The sequence below is a fragment of the Falco biarmicus genome, chromosome 10 (genome assembly GCF_023638135.1).
Source record: "Falco biarmicus isolate bFalBia1 chromosome 10, bFalBia1.pri, whole genome shotgun sequence".
In the NCBI taxonomy this organism is placed as follows: Eukaryota; Metazoa; Chordata; class Aves; order Falconiformes; family Falconidae; genus Falco; species Falco biarmicus.
Window position 1 is genome coordinate 18,350,202 of NC_079297.1, and position 13,970 is coordinate 18,364,171.

At 50.7% G+C, this 13,970-nt stretch overlaps 1 protein-coding gene across 1 annotated transcript; it reads left to right on the plus strand.

The window, feature by feature from the left end:
• Nucleotides 1-84: 84 nt before the first annotated feature.
• On the plus strand, nt 85-13,524 carry DRD4 (dopamine receptor D4). The gene is made up of 4 exons (XM_056354394.1): nt 85-455; nt 11,467-11,579; nt 11,942-12,489; nt 13,245-13,524. The coding sequence occupies exons 1-4, from the start codon at nt 204-206 to the stop codon at nt 13,445-13,447; spliced, it is 1,116 nt and encodes a 371-aa protein (XP_056210369.1). The 5' UTR covers nt 85-203; the 3' UTR covers nt 13,448-13,524.
• The last annotated feature ends 446 nt before the right edge of the window (nt 13,525-13,970 follow it).

Sequence of the window (13,970 nt, forward strand, 5' to 3'; positions counted from 1 at the left end):
GCCCCCTAAGCCGCTTGGTGACCCAGTTGGAACCGCGGGGGCCGGAGCCGGGTGGGGCCGCTTCGCCAGTGGCTCCTCCCCGCTCCGCGGAAAGTTTGGGGCCGGGCGGCCGGGCCGCTGGCGGAGCCGCCCGCGGGCTGAGCGCGGCTGGCGGCGGCACGGAGCTCCCATGCACCGGGCTGCCGGGGCAGCGCCGCGGCGCCATGGGCAACGGCAGCGCCGGGGCCCCGCCGGGCAACGGCACCGAGCTGCCGCCGGCTGGCGGCCACAACGTCGCCGCCCTGGTGCTGGGCATCGTCCTCATCCTGCTCATCGTGGGCGGCAACGGGCTGGTCTGCCTCAGCGTCTGCACGGAGCGGGCGCTGAAGACCACCACCAACTACTTCATCGTCAGCCTGGCCGTCGCCGACCTGCTGCTCGCCCTCCTCGTCCTGCCCCTCTACGTCTACTCCGAGGTGAGGCTGCGCAGGGACTGCGGGGCACCGCCGGGCTGCGGCTTTTGTGGAAGTTACGGGGCTGCGGGGTGGGACTGGCTACAGACCGGGTAGCGAGGGTTAAAGCCCCCCTCCGGGTTTCTCCCCCCTCCGTCCCTGCGGGGTGGGAGTGCTGGCGCTGCTCAGCCCCCCGAGACAGCGCCCCGCTCCGCTGCCGGGGTGCTTGTGTTCCCATGTCCCTGTCACACCACCGCGGCTTTCCCCCCCGAGCCTCTCAGGGCATCGCTGCTGCTAGCACCGCTAAACCGCGGCAGGACAGCAGCAGCCGGCTCGGGGCAAGCGGCTGGGCTACCCAGGTCCTGCAGGGCGATCGCCCAGCTGCAAACGCACCGAGTGGAATTGCACCGAGGTGCCTGCCCCGGCCCGGGTCAGCAGCTCCGGGGACCCCCTGCGTTGCCCACTTCCCAGGTTGCCATCATACATGGTTTGGAAGGGATAGAGAGCCCCTGTGCTGTGCTCTGTCTGGCCTAAATTGAGCAGACTTTGGTGATACGACAGACCTTTAACCAGGAAACATGTTTCCCTGTTGAGTTGAGTAGGGAAGCTGCCTTTTTAGGGAGCTAGATGGGATTTGGTCACCCTGCATCAAGGTGGCTTTGGTCAGCTTGCTGCAGGGCTCCTACTGGCAGGCTTTCTGGTTCGCAGAGACCCTGGGTGCAACAGTGGTCACTGAGAGCCACCCTGGGGGACTTTGAGTCAGTTTTTCTGTTCACCTCCAAGGCTGACAGCTGAGGGAAAGAAAAACAGGCATTCCTGAGGTTGAGTGGTTTTGCATTTCTCTCTCTACCTTTCTGTAACGGGGGAGATAAATGTTTAGTGCCAGGGAATTGATAATGCCTTGTGATTGGGGGTTGGGGATTTGTTGGACTGGGGTGAGGAGGCTCTCTAGAGCCAGCCCATTAGTGCCAGGCAGTGGCTCTTTCCCAGCTGAAGTGGATGAAAGCACCCGCAGGCCAAAATAGGTTGGGGTTTTTTTGTTTGTTTGGTTTTTTTTTACCTGTCCTTGCAGTAGTGTTGGCATAGGAGTCCTCTTTTTGCAGCTGTGGGGAGAGCCAGGATGCAGCCCTGTGCACAGTGGGCAGCCCCAGCGAGCCGGAGTCTGGGGACTTGGGGGGGTGTGTATCAGATGAACCTTGCGGGTTTTGAAGCCCGATGATTTGTAAGGTGGTGCCTTGAAGTGCTTCCTCAGGGAGTGAAAGGGGCTGTCTCCATGAGTGAGACTGAATGATTTTCCGTACTTGAAAGCTAACACAAGAGCATACCAGCAGCGTTCAGGCCTTAGCATCTCCCCTTCTCTCCCATGCCAGAGCAGCTTCTGGGTGCCAGGCTGGGGTGGGCCGGTACCTTCTTAAGCAAGGCAGGCTGCAGATTAGAGCTTAGGATGCTTTTAGCCTCTCTACCTGGTCCTAGGATTTTGCAGGACATTGTGACCTCTCTGGAGACAGAGGTATCCTGGAAGGATAGGTTCAGCTGGGGACCCATAAGAACAACCAATGAAGAGCAGAAGCATTGGATTCCCCTCTTTCTTTCTACTGCACTGACAGGACAAACCACCACCCTATGCTGTTTTGTTTTGGTGATTTTGCTTTTCCCTTGTTAACTCAGGTTTGGTGGTTAGAAAGCCTGTCGTCTTCATTCTTCTCAGCTACTTTTCACTAATTGGGTTTCTGGGTTTTTTTTGCCTGTGTTGAAGCAGTGCTGTTTTGTGCCTGGAAGTTTCTCTGCGGGCTCATAGCCCTTAGCGCCCATGTTCATTTTTAATAATCTTCTATATGTTGGTGCACGATTTGCAGCTCATTTTGTTATGAAATGTGCTAGGGGAGAGTGAGAGTAGCCACTGAGTCAGTGCCAGGGGAAGAATTGTTGTGGGTTGGGTTTGGGTTTTGTTTTATTCTGTTTGGTTTTCTTTTTTCCCTTGGAGGCAAAAGTGAAAACTGTAGATCAGAATCAGACACTCAGACAAGGGGCACAGGGTATAGTGATTGCTGCTGTTTAAAACTAGCTTGATTTCAACTTGCATTCTGTACCATTGTATTTAGCCACTGAAAATGTGGCATGGACAGTCCTGAACATTGTTCAACCTTTATTCTTGGTGTGGGGGTTTTTGTTTGGTTGTTTGTTTTAACTTTAGTACAGCTCCTGACAGAGTAATGGTGGGCTTTGAGGGCTTATCGGAAAAACTGAAAACTGGCTGAGAGGGTGTTTTTTGCTTCTTGTTTAGTAGGAATGAGCAATAAATTCTGACCGCTTCTGTCATTCAGCAGGAGAAGCTTGGTCATCTTGTGCTTTTTCCCTGTGAGATGGCTTCTTGTATTAGGGTTCTGGAAACATCCTTCCCAGTCAGAGCTTTAGAACACAGCTGGAGGGATTTAACTTTTGAGGTGACATCTGACATCCCCACAAACCAATAGATCTCCTACAAGCTTCAGTGGGGACGGGATTCCTTCCTGTGAGATGTGGATTATCTTTTGCTGCTGTTCACAGAAGCTGGAGCACAGTAGGAGAGGCCTTAATCTTGTTATTTCTAGTTGTGAAGAAAGTGTATTCCAATGCTTTAGCAGCATTTGTTGACACATACTCTCCTTTTGTACTTCTGAAAGAGCCAGCATAATCTTCTGTCACAGCTAAAGGCTTAGTCCATGGTGAGGATTTCAGAGGTCTTGGCTGTAGGAAGCTAAATTGGGTGTTAGTTCTTTCTGGATGTCCCTTGTTTGTACCTGCAGGGTTGGAGGGCTGCTGAAAGCAGGTGCTAGATGAGGGGGAGATTGGTGTGTGTGATCACAACTGTTTCTTTTCTATCAGTCACTGCAGTCATGACTGGAACTGGAGCTTGGCAAAAGGGCAGGGAAATGGGGCCATCTAATGCCAACCTCCCCTAGTCCCATCCTCACACGTGCAGCTTATAGGAGAAGGACCACAGCGGTGCGATGGCTTTCCGATGGTGAGCAGGAGATATGATCTGTTACTGCTGGCCAGTTGTGGTCCTGTTGCACTAGGGTCCCTCAGCCCATATAAAAATGGACAGTCCTTGGCTGAGAGAACTTTGGAAACAGGCCGGTGCTGTGGGAAATCAGTATTTCCCACTGAACTGGAGACCAGTGGCTCGCTGCAGGCACACAGGAAAGCCTGTAGACTGCTCCTCCCCACACACCAGCCTTTTCTGTGTGAGATTAGTGTCCCATCCCCCGAGTCCTGCCCTGTCCTAAATCTCTCTCTAGTGTTCACCGTGCATTGTTGGGAGTTCTTCAGGCTGTATTTCTTCCTTCATTAATTTGTCCTGCCAAATTTACCCACTTTAGCAGCTCAAGTTAATGCTTAGGACCTTAATGAGAAAGGCTGTTAGAACTGATGTTATGACGCTGGTCTTCCATAAATGCAAATATTGCTGTCATTTGTCAGTTCTGATCCTCCACAACCTGATGAAACCAAGAAGACCCTGTGGATGGGAGGGAAGAAACACCAGCTTTCCACTGGCTTAAAGCATCTGTTACCAAACTGAACAGCTCTGGAAGACTGTGGACATGAAGTGAATTCCTGACAGGGCAGTGTTTACAGCCAGTTTCTTTTTTTCAGAAAGATACCGTGTTTAAGAAAAACAGGCTAACTGCTGTCCCTAATCATTCCTCATTCTGTTTGAAGTGCTGGTTTGGAGGGAGGTGGATTACTCCTGTCTGCCATTTGTCATGTTGGCTACTACATAGGGGTGACAGAGCCAGTGTGCAGGTATCTGTATATACACGGGCAATCATATGCCAAATCATAGTGTGGTGATGCAGATGTGTCCAGTGCTTTCCACTGAACTTGTTCAAAGACAGCACAAGGACATGTTCTAGTGTTTGCCAGTTGTTAATTACCACACAGCAGGCTGCCCTGGTATGCACTTACCTTCCAACTATACCTTCCAACTTGCTCTGTTAAGTATAGGACCATCTTCAGTAGGCAACTGCTGGCTTTCTTGACCTGTGCTGTTTAACCTTTGTATGAGTGACTTAAAAGCCAATCTACAAATATTGCTGAAGGCTGGGGAAAGAATAGTGAAGAAGGCATGCCACTGAGCTATAATTACTTCTTAAAACAGGAGCCTGCAAACACTGTGGGCTTCAGTACAGCCAAAACTGATGTGGTACTTGCAGGGAGAAAACAAGTAGGCTGCACCCACAGAAAGGGTGGTGATGGCTTGGGTATCAACAACCCCAGAAAGGACTTGATCGAAGCCTACATATCTACAATAGGAACAGGAATCTGGTCCTAGAAAGCTCCTCGCCCTATGGGCTTAGCAGTATGACAGGAAGAGATGAAAAGCCATGGGGAAGGTAGACCACTCTTCTGCAGTAGCCTCGTCTTTCTGATGAGAGTGAAGTGCTCTCCTAGTGATCAATCCAGTGCCAGTAATGCGAGGATGATGGGAAGCAAGAGGGAAGGAGGTGGCCTGGGGCACTCCCAGGGGTCCACCAGAATTCCCAGGAGCAAAGCCCTGCTTTTGTGTAAAGAGAGGCCAGGAGAAGATACCAGAGTCTGCCTGAGTGCTGATAGCACTGAAAATGGGGGTTATCCCTTCCCCGAGGCAGCGAGGACACATGAGAAAGCAGAGTTATGAGGTGCTGCAGAATGTAATCATCTCTGAGTGGCTTTGCCCACTAGAAATGTGCAGGGAGGGAGCTGCATGGCTACGAAGGCTTGTGTTTGTGTTCAGCTGCTCCCTTTGCCCAAAGACTCAGTGGTGAGGGCAGGAGCCACAGCAGCAGTTCATGTACTCCTCATTGACTGGAGGCACTCCCAGCAATCGGGGCAGGTATCAGGCTGAGCAACTTCCACGTGCGTTACTGTGCTGTAGAGTGTACCTCCTGCCTGCCTTGCTCTGCAAACCGCTCCTCTGATCAGCTCTCCTTCTTAATCCATGCTGGGTTCCTGAGCCGTGGAACAGGTCTGATCCAAGAAGCTGCTGGCCGGAGCCCTGTAAGGCACGGTTATGTAAACATCTTTGCCACTAAGGTCTGTGTAGTTGATTAGGAAAAAGAGGAAACAGTTATAGCAGAGCTGCATGTTTATCCAGCTCCTTCTACAGGTCAGGGAATATGAACAAGTCTTTCCAAGCAGGCCTACTGCCTCGCAGTACTCGGAGAGACAGAGCAGGCAGTACTAATTACACAAGCTTTTTCTTGGTGAGGGTGATGCCGTTCTGCGTAAAACTTTCCGGGTGTCAATGTACCACTGGTATCAAAAGATTTCTTTTTTTTGCAGCATCTCATGTGTGTGTGTGTGCCTATAATGCAGCTCTCCTGACGAGAGACCAGACCTCTACCCTCCTCCGGATTTGCTGTGGCTCTCTGTGAATGCATGTCAACTTTTTTTTGCAGCAAGTATTCAAGATTAGTCTTTCCTGGAATCTTAGAGGTTCAGTAGAAGTAGCTGTTCTTCTAGGCCTGACTGATGTCTGAACCACACAGTCTCTGCACAAAAAAACTGGGGAGGAGATACAGGCTAGCAATTATAAACCAGTGCTAAGGGTTTTATTTTCAGTGACCAATAATGGGAGGGAGGTGTCTTTGAATTTTCAGCCCCCATAATGTTTTAGATGAATGATCAGACTTGCTTCTCATTTATGAAAAACTTTGACCTCAATGATTTAACTCAAGAAAGGATGTTAGAGCAGACGTGAGGCCACCTTTGTCTTGTGTCGCACTCCCTCTCCCCTTGCAGGCTGCATTGTGTCTTCTGGAGAATGCAGCGGCTGTCACAGCTCATGAAGAAAGGCCCAGAGTCAGCTTCTTGTGGGCATTTGGACAATTCTTTGATACTGCAGTTTGCCCACTTGCAAGGATTATTCTTCTTCCGATTGCTGTCATAGCCTTCTCAGCAGGCCTGGGCTCTTTGGTTTAGCGCTTTCAGTCTTTCCATGCTATGCACTTGAGCCATGGCCTTGCTGAGGGCGGGCAGGTGCTTGTTCAGAAATTCAACAGGGCATCTCCGAATTCACTGTCAGGCTGCTGTTGCCTGGGTACCTTGTTTCAGGTGCCATTGCTGCCAAAGACCGAAGGATCGCTTTGTGTCCTCTGCTTCTTAGTGAGCCTGTTTGCAGGGCTGGCAAGAGGCAGCTATGAAGCTGCCACGTGGTCCCATGCAGAAGCATGTAGCAGGACTGAGAGAAGAGCTGTTATCATAGCAAAAAAGACCAAAATCTTTGGCCCCGTCCTGGCTCATGCCTTCAGGAGCACTGGCAGTGTAGGAGCTCTTCTGGCATCAGGCTTGTTTGCAAGAAAGCAGATTTTTTCATACAGATCAGTTGTACTTAGGAGTAGGGACATCAGAACGACCTGACTAGGAAGGCAGCCTGCAAGGCTGTTGAGAAGTTGTCTGCCTCCCTCCATCCACCATCCTGTAAAATCTTTTCCATAAATAACCTCTTTGTACTGTTTGTACGCAGCAGTTGAAGTTGTTCCTTCTGTGCACATAGTGGTTGATCCAGAACCTAAGGGCCTTTTGTAATGGGATATTGGTGTCTTGTAAGAGACCACAGAGGCTACATGTGAATTTACTGCCGACCTTAGTCAGCTAAACAAGCACCCAGTCTGCACCTGGAATATCACTTGGAAAGGGGTTTGACTTGCGTCCAGAGAAGTAATCATTATTCACCTTCCTATAAACCCTCCTTGCCTGCCATGAAGCACTGAGCTAAGGGCAGAACATGACCCTCCCTGCCCATATAGTTTTCTGTCTTCTTCCAAGAAGTGATGCCTGGAGGTTTTGGGTGCAGTGGTTAATATGCCCATCCTCCCCCATTTAAGGCTCAGCCTGTATTCTTGCCAGGGGTGCACAGAGCATGCCACCAGCCTTAGAAAAGATGCAGCAGGTAGGCTGGCTTGTGGGGTTATATTTGCAGCTTTGTTTTATTTTGTTGAGGGAGATGGCTTGCCTAGAGAGCATCTGGTTTGCTGTGCAGCTAGCTGGCTGTTCTCAGCAGCAGCACTACGGATCGTGCGTTTCTGGAAGAAAACAAGTGGCCTCACGCTGAAAAAGCAGAGAACACAAAAAAAAGCTGATGAAAGTGGAGATGCTCTGGAGCACTTCTTAAAGGAGGCTTGAGCTGTGTATGATCCCTAAGGCTTTACACTGTGTACCTCAATGGGTAATCGTCTGCAACCTCTTGTAATTAGGTACCACTTAATCCCATGACCCAGCAAAGCCAGCTATGCCTCTAATCCAAAGTCACTCACCCGTCAGAGAAGTTCTTGGCACATTTTGCTAAGGTGGGCAGGCTAGCAACATGGTATTATGGGAAGTCCTCTCCCAGTTTCCCCAAAGTCAGAGTCTTGGGGGTTGGTGGGGAAGGGGAAGGGTTCGTAGCATTTTCTGAGTGCCCAACTTAAATCTCACAGCAAAGACAATGTCCTCTGAGGATGCTGCAGCCCGAAAGCTCTTGTCCTTTTCAGAATCAGTTAGTTCCCCACAATCACAAACAGGTTTTGAAAACTGTAGCCCAGAATCAAATTTGCTCTCTCATAATCTGAACTTGTCATGATCCCAGTGAGCTTGGCAAAAAAAAAGTGAGGGTGTTTTTTTTCTGTTTTGGCTCCCAAGTTTGGGGTGGCTGACCTGCGCTTGAGAAAAGGCTGGATGAAGCATTTGGGTCTGAATCCAGCCTCCCCTGGAGGTTTGGTCTCCCTCTCAAGGAGATAGCTGTACAAAAATAGCCAAACCATTTCTTCAGAGTCTGCTTTGGCTTTACAGCTCCACTAATCATAATCCTGTGCATGACATCATTACTGCCTGATATTAATCCTTGCAGAGCTGCCTGCCCCCTGTTCCTGGCAGGGGCAGGATTTCTGCACCTGCCCAGCATTACGTGGAGAGCATTACCCACATGGCTCTGGTTTGTGTGATGGTATGAATAAAACCCAAACCTATTGTTGAGCACCTATACATGAACAAATCGATATTCGCTTCCTGAACCGTGCACAAAGTCAGCAAAGTTAGACTGTGAGCACTGCCTGACTGTTGCTATAGGTTTGCTTTGGATAGAGACCAGAGAGCAGCTGTGGCGTAAAAATGGAAGTGCCGGGCTTATCCCTGAGGTACCCCGGCTGTGTGCCTTGGTGAGCGGTGCCGCTCGGGGCAGGGCGGGCATGGCTGCACCGCTCCCGCAGCGCAGGCACCTCCTGAGAAGACATGCCTCGTTTGTTCCTCAGCCTTGGTCATATTACCCGTGTGTAAGTGCCTGAATTACTTAGACTAAACTAAAGCCCTTTTCCCTATTTCTCCTGTTTTGGAGCCACATACAGCGACAATCTAATTTCTCTTCTCCGCTTCATCCCATCACTCTTCACTTTGCACTGGCACATGGGTTGGACCCCTCTCCCCACCCTTGGTGGCCCCTCCACTGTCCCCATGCCAGATGCCAGCCATTTCCCTCGCTCTCCTAAGCTGCTGAAGTGCCTTTCTTGGCTCCCCACTCATTTCTTAACCACCTCCACAGGCTGCTCAGTATTTTTTGGGTACCAAAGGTCTTACTGTGGAGCTAAGCCAGGAACATCGCACTGCTCAGCTCGGCTTTGCGGGGCAAGCGCAGCCCTTGAGCGCTGGGGGGGCAGGCGGGGGACATCCCAGGCGGGGCGGGGCAGCCTCTGGTGGGAGCAGTTTCATACCTGCATGTATAATATCTGTTTTGTAAATATAAATACATAGTATATAATAATACATTATGTATGGCTTATGTATTTTACTATGTATCATCATAATATAGGATAGGTAATATAGACATCTATATATGTTCTGTATTATATGGTAATATATTAATGCACTGTATATTACAGAATATTAAATATCTTGATAAATTATATGGATAAAACCATACATATATAAAATAGAATAAAGTCATTGGGACTCTACTTTATAAAACTAATTTTTATATAGCACATTATATATAGATAAAATATGTAGTAAATTCTATATATTACATATAGTGATATATATGGCAGTAATATTTATGATATATAACATATTTTATAATAGTAAGAGTATTTAGAGAGTATGTATAGTGTTTTATATTTTGCAAAGTCCCAGGGGCATTTTATATTTCTATTTATTTCTATACATTCCAATTTTTAGTTATAAATATAAAACTTTAAATCTAATTTATAAATATACATATATTACATGTTATACATTATATATAATTATCCCTATATTTCTAGATAATATATATACCATACATGTGACATGTTGCATTGATATATGTTTAGAAAAACATTTTAAAGGCCTTATATGCACAATATGTAGAAATGTTTATTATATTAGAGCAATATATAATATATAGCTTGTTTGTATATTGCACGTATACTGTATAACTTTATACATGTGCGTGTTCTATGTGTTCTACAAAGAATATATATAGATACATGCATTCTGTCTACATGGGACTGTGCGAAGGGGCTGCAGATGTGCCGTGGCCCGCGCTGGCTCGGTCACCTCAGCCTGGTGGCTCTCTCCGAGGAGCAGTGCTGGGGTGTTGGGGTGCAGGGGGGGCAGCACGGGGCAGCGCCGCGAGCCGGAGGGCTTCTGGCCAGGTCACCCCTCCCTCTTCCCTGCCAGCCCCGCCGCCTCGTGCCCTGCTCCTTACAGAGGGAGCGCGCAGGGAGAGACATGCAGGAAGCTGCGTTTGCTGTGCCTGGACCTGAGTGGGTTTTACAAGGGTTTAACTGGGGAGTCGGGGCTTGCAGGCCACGCAGTGGTGTGGGGTGACAAAGCTGTATGCAGGTTTGCTGGGGGGGACACGAGGGAGCCTCCTGTTCTCTCAGCTGCTAAACTAGGATGGAGGGGCACAGCTTGAGGTGGTGGGGGTTTGAGCCTCTCTGTCAGGGAAAATCAAAAAGGCACCCTCTCTTGCACTAAAATTAGAATTTTTATTAAAACTTTATAAAACTTCATAAAATCATGGTCTTGTCTTAGAGGCGGTTGTCCTGGCACGAGGAAGGGAAGCTGACATTCAGTGCGTCAGCTTTGGATGCAGGAGGGGCTGGGCAAGTGTTCGGTGCTGTGTGCTGAAGGGTTTAATGGACCTGACTTATTTCTGTGCTCCTTGAGCTTTTCCTTCCATTCCTGTTTTCCAGCAGCCGGGTTCACAGCACACTGCTGAGCAACTGGTCCTGTTCCACAAGCTGGTACTGATAAACTGCAAACCCTTGGGCATTTTCTGGCACTGTTGGGTTTTCTGTGAAGATTATTTGGGATGCAGTAGCGTAGATTTTGAGCTGGTATCTTTTGTATAGCAGAGTATTTGTACTTTCAAGTAATACAGAGCAGTGTCATGCGTCTGGTCTCATCCTTTCGCTGGCAGCATTTCTGCTCTGCCCTGGGTGTCCGCGGTTCTTGAGAGCGAACAAGAGATTATATCTGACTGGCTTGAGCATGGTCTCAAGAGGCTGGCCTTGCGCTTAGCACGACAGAGTGAAATGGTTGTGTAACACACAGGAACTGTTCGCATCATCTGCAAACAGGATGTTGGAGCAGTTTGGATATGGAAAATGGAAGAGGAGCTTTGTGCTGTCACTTGTTGGAGAGCCTCTCCCTGCCTCCTCTGTGCCCAGCAGCTCATGCTGCTGCGCAGCGAATGCTTGGCCCTGCGTTACTGGGAAGGTTTTGGAGTGGTGAGTCTAGGGGCTTTGAGCATCCTGGCTAACCAAGGCAGCGGGCTGCCCTGCATGACTTGCTTCACAGTGCTGATGGTCTGTGGGCTCAATTCTCTGGCCAGGCCAGAACCATGAAGCCCTCGGCAAGTGTGAGCTCTTTGGTGGGGCTGATTCCCGTGTGCCACCGCTCTGTGGGAGGGGAGCACTGTGCCAGGGCAGGACCGTGCCACTTCAGGCTGCTGGTTTGGAGGAAGAAGTGAGTGGCTGAGGTGCTCAGGCACAGAGCTGTTTTGTGTCGTTTTAAAGGCAGTAGGACATGGCATCCTCTGACGGCGAGGTCTTTGCAGTTCCAGGGAGGCGTGTGGTCCCTCAGCACGGTGCTGTGCGATGCCCTGATGACCATGGATGTGATGCTGTGCACGGCCTCCATCTTCAACCTCTGTGCTATCAGCGTGGATCGGTAAGTGCCTTCCTCCTCCTGGTGCCAGAGGAGGGACTGCTGTGTGCCCTTGCAAGGGTGCCGCGCAGGGAGGACAGACCCTGCTCTCCCCTAAGGAGGGTGTTCTGCCCTACCGTCCTCCCCATCACCAGCTTTGTGTCCCATCAGCACCCTTGTGGTGGCTGAGCTGAAAGCATGGCTGCGTGACGAGGCCGGAGTTTGTCCCTTTGGGTGCTCTTCTGAGGGGGAAGGCCGGCTGTAGCCCAGGCCTGTCCATGTAAGTAAATTAACGGGGAGAAGGACGGTGGCAGGCAGCTGTGGGACTTGCTCATGATACTGGTGCTGGCACCACCGTACTAGGACTGACTCACCTGTATTGGCAGGTTTATTGCCGTTTCAATCCCACTGAACTACAACCGGCGACAAATCGACCTGCGGCAGTTGATCCTTATATCCACCACCTGGATATTTGCCTTTGCTGTAGCATCCCCAGTCATATTTGGCCTCAACAACGTCCCAAACCGGGACCCCAGTTTGTGTCAGCTGGAGGATGACAACTACATTGTGTACTCCTCCATCTGCTCCTTCTTCATCCCTTGCCCCGTCATGCTGGTGCTGTACTGCGCCATGTTCCAAGGACTCAAGCGCTGGGAAGAAGCCCGGAAGGCCAAGCTAAGGGGCGGCATCTATGGGGCCAACAGGAGGCTGTACCACCCCTCGGCCCTTACGGAGGGAGAGCAGACCGGACTGGGGCCGGAGAAGCGCAACCCCTACGCCTGCTCCGAGCACCCTGGGGACTATGTGATGAGCAATGGGATCCAGACTGTCTCCTACCCACACCTCAAGTACCCACACCCGGGACACGGTCGGAAGCAGGCCAAGATCAACGGCCGGGAGCGGAAGGCCATGCGGGTGCTGCCCGTCGTCGTCGGTGAGTCGCAGTCGGTGGTGGCTGGGGAAGGTGGGGAACGTGCCGTGCTGTCCTGTGGCCGGGTTCAGTCTGGCAGGACTTGTTTGAACCCACTGAAGCAGACACAGGCTTTGTGGGCTCCGCTACCAGGAGCCACACTGCCCGGGCACGGGGGCTGGGACAGCGGTGAGAGGTGGCTCGCTGAGAACCATGCTTTATCCTCGCTGCTGGAGGCGAGGGTGAGCTAAAAGCCACCTCCCTCTTGCTCCACCTCCCCAGTGCCGTCTCTTTGGTTCTCCTTCCTCTCCATCACGTGTGGACTCGTTTTAACACCCACCCTCCTCTTGTTCCTGTGGAACAGCCTGGTTGTGGCTTAAGACCTGCTGTAGCCATCTCTCATCGTAAGGGGACGTTTATCCAGCAAAAGTCTCGGTGCCCCCTTGAGCCTCAGTGCCAGGGAACTCCACCCATGGGAAGGGATGTATGTACGGTGTTTATAATCCAGCCTTTGCTTCAAGGCAAACCTGTGACTCCTGAGATCTTAAATGTGAATCCAAAACAACGCGTAACTTCAGACTTTTTGTCACTGTTGAGGACAAGAGACATCCTAAATCTTTTCTCTGGGCCTAAGCCCAGCTCTACATGTCAGCACTTCTGCTGCTTTTTCCCTGAACTGTCCGTGCTGTCTCCATTCTTGTTTGGCCCAGGCTGTGTTTGTTAAATAAAACCCTTTTTAACATTCACATCACTTTCTCTCTTTAATGTCCTTCTGGCAGGTGCTTTCCTCTTCTGCTGGACACCTTTTTTTGTGGTCCACATTACCAGGGCGCTCTGCAAGTCCTGCGCCATTCCCACTCAAGTCACCAGCACTGTCACTTGGCTGGGTTACGTCAACAGTGCTCTCAACCCCATCATTTACACCATGTTCAACGCAGAGTTCAGGAACTTCTTCCGCAAAGTCTTGCACCTCTTCTGCTGAGCCCACCGGAACTGGCGGGGAGAAGGAACAGTCAGGCTGGTTTTTGTATAGTTCATTAAAGATCTATTTCTGCCTAAGGTCTGCTGTCTTTGTTGGGAGGAGGGAAGGAGGAGAGGCGGCAGCCAAAGGCTGCTGGTTCCCAGCTCCTTGTAATAGGCGTTACGGGTGAGCCCTGGTGGATGCAGCTCGGATACTCTCCCTGCTGGAAGCTGCAGGCGTAGCCGCTGCTACAGCACTTGGTGCTTGACACAAGCGGCAAGAGACGCCACAAGACAGCAGGGACGGTTCTCAGGACAGCTCTTGCTTCGGGTTTAGGTGTTCAGTCTGGGCTGGACTTCTCTTAACTGTTACTACGCAAAGAAAAACACCCCTCGTGGTGTGAAGCTGGCAGCTGCTCTGGCCCCGAGACCTGCAGACAAGTTCCCTGCTCTCCCCCCAGCACTGTCTCCCCACCATTTGAGCCACAAGGGCAAACCGAGCTCACAGTGCTGGGACACAGCGAGTGGCTCCCGCGCTCGGCTGC

Coding starts and splice junctions, on each gene's coding strand:
- DRD4 (XM_056354394.1), top strand. CDS start 204: ATGGGCAACGGCAGCGCCGGGGCCCCGCCGGGCAACGGCACCGAGCTG. Junction 456..11,466: donor CCCTCTACGTCTACTCCGAG/GTGAGGCTGCGC, acceptor AGGTCTTTGCAG/TTCCAGGGAGGCGTGTGGTC. Junction 11,580..11,941: donor TGTGCTATCAGCGTGGATCG/GTAAGTGCCTTC, acceptor CTGTATTGGCAG/GTTTATTGCCGTTTCAATCC.